This window comes from Piliocolobus tephrosceles, chromosome X, assembly GCF_002776525.5.
Source record: "Piliocolobus tephrosceles isolate RC106 chromosome X, ASM277652v3, whole genome shotgun sequence".
Classification (NCBI taxonomy): domain Eukaryota; kingdom Metazoa; phylum Chordata; class Mammalia; order Primates; family Cercopithecidae; genus Piliocolobus; species Piliocolobus tephrosceles.
This window is the reverse complement of record NC_045455.1, coordinates 60,047,894-60,058,730: the sequence shown is the minus strand read 5'-3', so window position 1 is coordinate 60,058,730 and position 10,837 is coordinate 60,047,894. Positions and strand designations below refer to the sequence as shown.

General features: G+C 41.8%; 1 protein-coding gene across 1 annotated transcript; it reads left to right on the top strand.

The window, feature by feature from the left end:
• The first annotated feature begins 7,519 nt into the window (after positions 1-7,519).
• LOC111552017 (proline-rich protein 20A-like) lies at positions 7,520-10,339 on the top strand. The gene is made up of 2 exons (XM_023226110.2): positions 7,520-7,570; positions 9,719-10,339. Exons 1-2 carry the CDS (start codon positions 7,520-7,522, stop codon positions 10,337-10,339), a joined length of 672 nt encoding a protein of 223 aa, XP_023081878.2.
• The last annotated feature ends 498 nt before the right edge of the window (positions 10,340-10,837 follow it).

Below are 10,837 nucleotides of genomic sequence, written 5' to 3'. Positions count from 1 at the left end.
GACTGAGTGAAACTCTGTCTCAAAAACAAACGAACAAAGAAAATCAGAAACAAAAAGAAAGATGATCACATTATGATTATTAGATAATAGTTTTAGAGGAAATCAAATTAAAAAATTAAACACTAGCTTTTTTCTCCAGGGGAAAATGCATCTCCCATATAAATAATTAGCTTTTCCCAATTGGAGAAATCTCTAGAGATAAAAGCTAATAATTGTAAATTAAATTATAGGTTTTTTAAAAACACTACTTCTCAACACCTAATGTGATCAATAGCTATTAGCAATAGCAGTCATAAACTGGTATTGGCAATTATTTGGAGTGGGAGGTTGAGGGATTGGATAGTCATGTGATGTTAAGGTACATTTGGGTAAGAAAAAGAGAAACAATACATGAAGAAGGAATAAAAGTTTTATCATTTTAATCAATTGGCCAATCTCAACCTCGTTTATATTGAGGTGACCAAATGCAACGCGATATTTAATGCAAATTTAACCAGTAAATATTATGTATAATGCAATTTTACAAAATAAAGTTTAACTTGAATCTAATAAAGTATTTTGTTTTTACCTACCAATTTACAGGAATTACAAGAATTGGGGCAATTTAAACATCATCAAAACAAGGTAGTTGGATACATTTACACACATCAACAAATAAGAATATTACCAACAAAAAGGAATGTTGAAAATTGAACAAGTATGAATGTGTATAACAACCAAATGTGATTGCTCATAAATTAAATCTTCATGTGAGACAATGAGAAACAAAAATCATTTTGGGGGAAAATTGTTAAATAGGAATAGTTAATGTATTATTGTTAAATTAGTCTTACCCTTGACATAATGTAATTTTCACAATATAAGAGGATATCAATTTTCTGAAGAATCATACTGAAATATTGAGGTGCTGAAAATTATATTTTTGAAATATTAATATTAGCTATGGATATAAATGTCTGTAGTTAAATATAGGTACAAATTAGTTTTAATTATTCTATTTATTTTTAATTTTTGTGAGTACATAATAAGCATATATATTTATCTGGTACATAAGATGTTTTGATACAGGCATACAGTGCATAATAATCACATCATGGAAAATAAGGTATTCATCCCCTCAATCATTTAGCCTGTGTTTTGCAAACAATCTAATTATACTCTTTTGGTTGTTTTAGAATGTATAATTAAATTGTTACTGACTACAGTCACTTTGTTGTGCTATCAACTACTTGGTATAATTGATTCTATCTAATGTTTTTGCACCCATTAACCATCCCTACCTCCCCCAAACCACCATCTACCCTTTTCAGCTTCTGGTAACCATTATTCTACTCTCTATCTCCACTAGTTCAATTGTTTTGATTTTTAGAACCCACAAATAAGGTAGAACATGCAACGTTTGTCTTTCTGTGCCGGCTTATTTCACTTAATATAATGACTTACAATTCCATTCAAGTTATTGCAAATAACAGGATAACATTATTTTTATGGGTAAATGATACTCCATTGTGTATTGGCACCATATTTTCTTTGTCCACTCATCTGTTGAGGGGCACTTAAGTTGCTTCCAAATCTTAGCTATTGCGAACAGTGCTGCAGTCAACATGAGGCGGCATGTATCTCTGATACACGGATTTCCTTTATTTTGGGTACATACTCAGCAGTGAATCATATGATAGCTCTATTTTTAGTTTTCTCAGGAACCTCCAAACTATTCTCCATAGTGGTTGTACCAATCTACACATTCACAAAGAGTGTATAAAAATTTCCTTTTCTCCACAACCCAGCCAGAATTTATTATTGTTTGTCTTTTGGATATAAGTCATTTTTGTACTCGCAAGTCATTTTTGTGAGTATTTAACTCACATTTTAACTTGTGAGTACATAAGAGTAAAAAAGTCATTTTAACTAGAGGGAGATGATGTCTCATTATAGTTTTGATTTGCATTTCTCTGATGATCAATGATGTTTAGCATCTTTTCATATGCCTGTTTGCTGTTTGTCCTTTTTTGAGAAATGTCTATTTAAAACTTTAGCCCATTTTTGAAACAGGTTATTAGCTTTTTCCCACCATATCGTTGTTTAGGCTCCTTATATATCCTGATCATTAATCCCTTTTAGATGGATAGTTTGATAATATTTTCTCCCATTCTGTGGGTAATCTCTTCCCTTTGTTAATTATTTCCATTGTGTTACCATTACTGTTGCTTTGGTTGCCTGGACATGTGGGGTATTGCTCAAGAAATTTTTGCCCAGTGTTCCAGAGAGTTTCCTGAATGTTTTCTTTTGGTAATTTCATAGTTTGAGGTCTTAGATTTAGGCTTTAATTCATTTTTACCTTATTTTTGCGTACAGAGTTAGAGGTCTAGTTTCAGTCTTCTGCATATAGACATCCAGTTTCCTAGTGCCATTTATTGAAGAGCTTGTCTTTTCCCCAGTGTATATTCCTGACACCTTTGTTGAAAATGAGTTCACTATATGTGTGTGGATTTGTTTCTGCATTCTCTATTCTCTTCTGTTGGTCTATATGTCTATGTTTATGCCAGTACCATTCAGTTTTGGCTGCTATTACTCTGTAGTGTGATTTGAAGATTTGAAGTCAGATAATGTAATTTCTCCAGGCTTTTTTGCTTTTTTTTTTTTTTCTTAAGATGGCTTTGGTTATTCTGAGTTTTTTGAGGTCCCATATAAATTTTAGGATTTCTTTTTCTATCCGTGAAATATGTCATTGGTATTTTGATAGGAATTGCATTGAATCTGTAGATTGCTTTCAGTAGAATAGACATTTTAACAATGTCTATTTAACATTTTAACAATATTGATTCTTTCAGTCTATGAAGATGGAATATATTTCTATATATTTTATGTCCTCTTAAATTTATTTCATTGGGGCTTTATAGTGTTCCTTATAGAGACCTCTACACTCTTTGGAGAAGTTAATTTATATGTATTTAATTTTATGTGTGGCTACTGTAATTGGGATTTCTTTTTTTTTCTTTTTTTTTTTGAGACAGAGTCTCGCTCTCTCACCCAGGCTGGAGTGCAGTGGCCCGATCTGGGCTCACTGCAAGCTCTGCCTCCTGGGTTCTCGCCATTCTCCTGCCTCAGTCTCCCAAGTAGCTGGGATTACAGGTGCCTGCCACCACGCCCAGCTCATTTTTTGTATTTTTAGTAAAGATGAGGTTTCACTGTGTTAGCCAGGATAGTCTCATAGTGGGTCCTGACCTTGTGATCCACCCGCCTCAGCCTCCCAAAGTGCTGGGATTTCTTTTTTTTTTCCCCCCAAGTTTTTCATTGTATTTAGAAATGTTACTTAATTGTGCATATGGATACAGCATCCTGAAACTTTATTGAATGTATTAATCAGTTCTAATAGTTTTTTGGTGGAGTCTTTAGGTTTTTCCTAATATGTGATCATAAAATCTGCAAACAAGATAGTGACTTCCAAAAAGTACAGTAGAGAAGGAGATGGGAAAATTACTTTACAGTGGAGAAACCTAATCAACATTGTCCCAGCCAGGTGATCAGGACTAAGCCATGTTGATGGAGTATACTGTAGACCGGATGGGATGGGAATGGCACTTCCCTCTGCAATCTTCCTTACATAAACACATAATTCCAGTCAGATCATAAGGAATACATCAGACGAATTTCAGGAGCAGACATCCTACAATATATCTGACCAGCATTCAAAGTGTCAAGGTCATCAAAAACAAGGCAAGTGTGAGAAACTGTCACAGCCAAGAGGAGCCATGACTAATTGTAATTGTAATGTGGTACCCTGGATGGGGTCTTGGGACAGAAAAGGTATGTTAGGGCAAAACCAAGGAAATCAGGACCAAACATAGACTTTAATTAATAATGATGTATTATATTGATTAATGTATCAACAATTATTATTGCCATAATAATTATGACAAATGTATCACACTGTAAGATTCTAGGAACAGGGTAAATTTAGGGCAGATAAGAACTTTCTGTGTTTTCTCCCACTTTTCTATGAGTCTGGAACTACTCTAAAATAAGAACACTTATTTTTAAAAATCTATTAAGCACATCATTAGTCATCAAGGAAAGGCAGGTTAGAGCCTCAATGAGACACCACTCCATAGACACCAGAGTGCCTTAGAGAAAATTAATCAACAACACCAAGAGTTGGCAGGGAATGTGGAGCACCTAAAACCCTCATACACTTCAGGAAGGAATGCAAAATCTCACAATCAATTTGGAAAGCAATTTGATAACTTTTTAAAAATCTAAAAACAACTCTTGATATCTGACCCAGAAATTTCATTGGAGATCCTTACCCAAGTAAAATGAAAGCATATGTGTATGCGAAGTCTTGTACATGAGTGTTCTTAGCAGTTTTATTCACAATAGCCCCAAACTGGAAACAACCCAATCTATGTGTCTGTCAGCTGGTAGTGACTGGATAAACAAACCGTGGTTTATTTGTGGAATGGAACACCATTCAACAATGAAAATGAATGAATGGTTCATGCATTCTGCGACATAGATGGACCTCAACAACATTATCTCAAGCAAGAGAAACCCAGCAAAAAAGAGGACATACTGTATGCTTCCATTTATTTGAAACCCTAGAACAGGCAAAAATAATCTGTAGAGACAAGGAGTAGATCAGTGGTTCCCTGGGGCAGAGGATGGGGGAAGGGAGCTGATAGCAAAGGGACACAAGGGAACTGTTTCAGTGATGAAATTATTCTTATTTTAATTGAGGAAGTGGTTACCCATGTCTACATGTTTATCAAAACTCACCAAATTGTGTGCTTCAAATGGATGCATTTTACTACGTGCAAATTGTACTTTAATAAAGTTGAATTTTTTAAAAATCAAAAGCAACAGCAAAAACAAAAAATATTGAGAATCTAACTGGAATTGCATGATTTATACACGTGTGTGTGTGTGTGTGTCCCAGACTGGAATGCAGGCGTGCAATCTCGGTTCACTGCAGTCTTGATATCCCAGGCTCAAGCCAGCCTCTCACCTCAGCTTTCCTAGCGACTGAGACCACAGGCAGGCACCACCACACATGGGTAATTAATATATATATATGTAGTAGAGATGGAGTCTTGCTATGTATCCCGGGCTGGTCTCACACTCCTGTGGTAAAGTGACCCTCTCACCTCCATCTCCCAAAGTTCTGGGATTACACACATGAGTCATAGTGCCTGGCCAGAATATTTTTAACAACACTATGGGAGTAGGGTGTGGTGGCTTATGCCTGTAATCCCAGTGATTTGGGTGGCCGAGGCGGGAGAATTGCTTGAGGCCAGGAGTTTGAGATTAGCTCGAGCAACATAGCAAAACCTAAACTCCACAAAAAATAAAAAGGAAAACAATAATAATTAGCCCGGCATGGTGCCTTGTGCCTGTGGTCACAGCAACTGGGGAGGTTGAGGAGGAAGGATCGCTTGAGCTCAGGAGTTCCAGAAGAGCCTGGGCACATACCTAAACATCATCTCTACAAAAAATACAAAAATTATCCCAGTTTGGTGGCGTGTATATCTAGTCCAGCTACTCAGGAGGCTGAGGCAGGAGAATCACTTGAACCAATTCTCCTGTCTCAGCTTCCCAAGTAGCCGCAGTGACCTGAGATCATGCCACTGCACTCCAGGCTGGGCTACAGAGCCAGAACCTGTCTCTCTAAAAAACAAGCATGCAAACCAACCAAATGACCCACTGTGGGTTCCCCTCCAGCGTCCTATTGTGTTTCCTGCTGTCTTCTTTCGTTTATGTGTGAACCCAGAATAATAAACGCCAGTGGTGTGTGTCTCACACGCATCTCCAGTCCCGTCGCCATCTCTCTGAGCTCGACTCTTTTTTACAAAAGGCCATTTGACATCCTCACTTGGCAGCTCAAAAGTTCCTTCAACCCAGTGTGCACAAGCCAAACACTGTATCTTCCCATTCAGAGCAGGTTCTTTGTCCACCTCTGTCTGAATGAACGGGCCGCCAAGGCTGCAGTCTCTTCTCCAAGGGTTGTCCACACTCGGTCTCACTTTCTTGTAAATTTCTCTCCCACCAGGGAACCTTCTCCTCCTCTGCCTTCCAAAGTCCTAGGCTAATAGGACCCTGTGCCCAATCCCCGAGGGCTGCAATAGCCTTCTTGCCTCTCCTGAGTTGTTCTGTGGACCCGGGGTTGGCTCTCCTTCACAGCTAGGCTGGTCGTTTTGGAAATGTTAACCCACTGCAGGACACCGTTCCATGGTTTTTTGCTGCCCTGGGACAAGACCAACTCCTGCGCGGCCCCTGCCTCCACCTGGCACCACCTCTGGGTCTGACCCTGGCCTCCCCTCCATTTCCAGAATGAACCGGGCTCCCTTCCAGTCCCGGCCTCAGCACACTTTCTTCACTCCGCGGCCTCTCTCCCTGCCTCTCCCAACCCGGTTCAGGTTGACTAATTTCAAATTTTATATTCCAGATTTCAGCCCAAATTTCCCCACTTTGGGTGCTTTCCTTGACCATGCACAGATCTAGTCTAACCAGATCTTCCTATTAGCCAGTTTCAGGGCACCACACCTCCCTTTTGCTGGCACTTAAATGTAATTACGCATTTTTTCTCAATGATTAGATTAATCAATCAACCATTGAAGGCTATAAATGGCGGCATGTCAGCAGGGCCCCATTTGACAGGCATGGGATTGGCCTAATGTACTTTCCAAGCCTAGGCAGGCCCGCCACAGCCGGCCCCCCTCTGACCACGCCTGTCCCTTACGTGACTGTCTTGCTGCCATATAAGAGGGACCGCGCTGGGACTCCAGCAGTCCGCTTTCTGCTGGGTTCTGAGCCACAGCCCGCTGCGCTGCCTGCCTGCCTGCCTGGCTGCCTGGCTGCCTGGCTGCAGGAGGACGACCTCAGAGCTACAGCCCTGAACCTGTGGACACCTACAGCTCCTTTGGCCTCTCTTCGTCGAAGAGTCTCCTAATTTGCAGATCTCTGGAGCCAGCTGTAGGAAGATCAGGTGTGTGTGTGGGTGTCCCTGAGGGGTGGATAGAGCTTGGATGGGTGCAGTTGGGGACAGAATCCTCATTGGCTAGAAAGGCCACGGCCACTCCCTTGACTTTTCACCCCTGTCTTCCTAAATCCGTTCTCTGTCCTCACCTTCCTTCCCTCTTCCCTTGAGGAGGAATCATTCCTCCAGGAGGCCTACTTTAGTCTCCCCTCTCCCAGCTTTCCTGTAAGAACTGGGATAAATTTAACCTCCTGTAGGCCAATCCCTGCTGGCTACTAGCTTCTCCTTGGAAACACTGTACTGTGTGGAAATCTCCCACAACCACAGACCTCGACCCCAATCCTCACCTTCACACAGTCCTACTGGGTGGCACCGTGGGCTCAGTCAGTGCCCAGGCAGCCAAGTGCTCAGAGGATTGCGGGCATTGGAGGCCCTGGAGGAGGGTGTGTGGTGGAGGTCTGCATCGCTGCCTGGAGTTTAGGAAATTAGGCTCTGTTTTAACTCTACTGATGTGTTTTTCTCCCCACCCCCTCCTACAGATTCCTCATGGAGGAACCAAGGCATTCAAAGCGATTTCGCTCCATGGCCCCTAATCAAGGTACATCAAATGCCTGCAACTCTCTTTTTAAATTTTTCTGGATTTTTACTTTACCTTTGGTATTGACTTATAGAACTTACAGAGGCAAATGTGGCAAATGCTATGAAATGCAGCAGCTCCTGCTCCTTCTCAGTCTCCCACACCTTTGGGAACACCACCTCCATCTGTGTAGCCAATTATTTCAGCATTCCCTCTCATTCTTTAAATAACATGCCTACACTACTACTCTTTCCTTTTCCATTTAGAGTTTACTTACGGTCTTCCCTCTAGGATAGAGGAATATTTAGCTATAGTTTATACATTGCCACCACCACCACCAATCACCCAAGCACCATGCCACACACAGCCCAGGACACACACCCTCTGTCCCTCCACCCCTGCCCAGGAGTGGAGAGAATATTGGGAGGATTACTTTCCACTTCTTGCATAACTTGCATTTTCCAGGACTTAATACTTACCTTGGGTTTTTATGGGCTTACTGATCACTAGTTTGTTCCCCAATTCTTCCCCAATTTTTTAAATTCAAACTCAATCAAGCGTTCTCTGTTTCACTTTCTCATAGTCTGCTTCAACCTGGGCTGTTTGCTGTATGTCAGCTCCCAGCTTCCACATCATCTGGGAAATTACTTTCTCTTTTTATAATTGTATCCCATTTCCCAAATCTGGTGTCTTTTTTTTTTTTTCTTTCTTGTTTTACTGTTTCTCTGTAGTGGAGCAAGTCCTCACACTACATCTTCATTTATGATAAAACCATACTTCCACCTTGTTCTTTTCTGTAGGAGTTGGAATTTTACAGCTATTGCCACATTGTTCTCCAAAACATTTGCCTTCATACACTGAGTATCCTAAAACTTTTAATCTTGTCTACTTTGACAGATGTATAACAATAAAGCATCCTTTGAAAGGAAATTATTTAAGATTGTGTTTGTCTGAAACATCTTAATTCTACCCTTCCTGATTCTTAAGTGAAACTTTGGTTGGATATGAAATTTTAGGTGGAAAATCCATTTCCCTTGAAATTTCGAGGACATTTTCTGTTATTTTTTAGATTTAACTGCTGCTTTTGAGACGTCTGATTTTTGAGACATGTTGAATCCTAGCCCTTTCCATATGACCTTTCCTTTCTTTCTCCCCCTCTCTGGAATCTTTTAGAATATTTTCTTTGTCATCAGCACTCTGAAATTTTATGGTGATATGTCTCACTGACAGTATGCCTCTAACTTTCTTATAGTTTATCCTTCTTTCCATCATTTTAGATTTTTGCTTTCTTTTCTGGGAGATCTTCTCAACTTCATTCTCAAATTTCCATAGAGATTTTTGTTTCTTCTTTCATAATTGTAATTTCAAAAAACCCTATTGTCTGTGAGTATTCATTTTTAAAAGTATCCTATAATTGATTTATGGGTAAAATTCCTTCTATATCTCTAGGAATATTAGCTATAGATATTTTTAGAAAATCTTATTTCTGGCTTAAACTGTTTTCTCCAAGTTGGCTTATGTTAACTCCTCCAGCAAGACTTTTTGATCATCTCCTTCCCAATACATGTTAAGATGCTTGCTTGAACTAGATACTAATCTAAACATTGCATTTTTAGTAACTCAGTTCTTGTAAGGATCTAGGGGTTGGCATGGTATTATACCAGTTTATGAAAAGGGGAACCGATGCCCAGGTAAATTAAGCTGCCTGGGAATACAGCCCAGGCATTCTGGATCCAGACCCACCTCCCTTGTGACACCTTTCACCTCCTAACTGGTCGCTCATTAGCATCATTCATTTTGTGGTGTTCTGTTTGTCTCTCCTACTGAAGTTGAACCTCAGTGAGGGCAGGAAGCATGCCATTTTTATTCCAATTTGATCTCTCTAGGGAACTGTAGACTCATTTATTCATTAGCAAAATGGAGATCATAATATTCTACTGACAAGGTTGTTGCAAGGACTTGCAATGGAAAGCTCGTGGAAAGTGCTGTGCTGTAGGCCCTTGGGCAGACAGAACTCCTGAGGGTTCACTTTGCAGGCCTCTGCTGACCCTCATTCTGTTCGCCGGGGGTTCCCACGGGCCCTCCCTCAACCCCTCATCTACTCTCCCTTCCCCCAAGGCTTCCTGGGCAGCCCATATTCAATCTCCTCACACTCTGCTTCTCTTTTTGCCTCAGGTGGGTGTTCTACAGAGCCAGGCTGCTCTATTGTGGACTGTGAAGACTCCCTGGAAGCAGATGGGCCCGCAGAGCCAGCCCAACCTGCAAAACAGATTGCCTACGTTAAACCCTTGAGACGGGAGCCCCCAGCTCACACAGAGTTGGCTCGTCCTGCAGAGAGAGGTCGGCGGCGGGGAAGAAGCCAGCGGGCAGGGAGAGGGCGAGGCCGTGGCAGAGGGCGTGGGCCCCACAGGGACGCTGGCCAGAGACAGAGGGCAGAACGTTTGCTGGAACCATACATGGACATCCAACTGCACCACCATGGAAGGCCAGGCCACCAGGGGGAACCGGAAATCAGGCAGACCGCAGCCTTCTCTTTTCCTGAAACAGCTCCTATACCTGGAACTGTACAGGAAGGCCCTGACCCTGATATGGCCCATCCTGAGGTAGGGCGTCAGGAGCCGCCCCGTGTCTCTGAGCCTGAGGCTGTCAACGGGCAGCCCATGTTGACCCTCTATCGCTGCATCGGGTTTAGGGCTCTGGGTGGCTCAGATGTTTTACAGGTCATTCAAACCCCCCACGGCAGTTACGTGCAAGGGATCCCAGTGTTCGTCGCCGACATTGCATACTGACATCTATCTGTCACCCACATTGTTCCCAGCCTCCCTTTCTTCCACCTGGACTTTCCCCCACCCCCAAACTCCAGCCCCATTTCTGCTCCACTCCTCCCCTCCCATCCCAACCGGAGCCCTCACCTTGTGTTGTCAGGATGGAGCCTCCACACCCTCCTCCCAGGATCCTGACAGTAGTCCACCTGCTTCCAATGCCCCTCTTGTCCCTGCTTTGTACCTTCTGTCAAAGTTGCACATGCATGGAGTTCCTCAATGCTTGGTAAAACGGGCCAGCAGCTCCCCTCATCTTACTGTGCTTATATTAAAGGCCAATTAGAGATACTTGGGATGAAAAACAAGGTTGTTGGAATCCAAAGTTATGTTGATGGTGAATCACAGAATAGATAGGACTGAGGAACAAATCAGTAAAAATTGGATGTTAAGGCAAGAGAGAGATGGACAGTGAGACAGAACAGTCGTCCTGAGGACCAGAGGTCATCTAACATGGAGCTCTCCTGG

What these genes read in the sequence shown, in the direction of transcription:
- LOC111552017 (XM_023226110.2), top strand. Translation starts at nt 7,520, where the DNA reads ATGGAGGAACCAAGGCATTCAAAGCGATTTCGCTCCATGGCCCCTAAT. An exon ending in GCTCCATGGCCCCTAATCAA is followed by an intron (nt 7,571 to 9,718) that starts GGTACATCAAAT and finishes GCTTCTCTTTTT; the next exon opens with GCCTCAGGTGGGTGTTCTAC.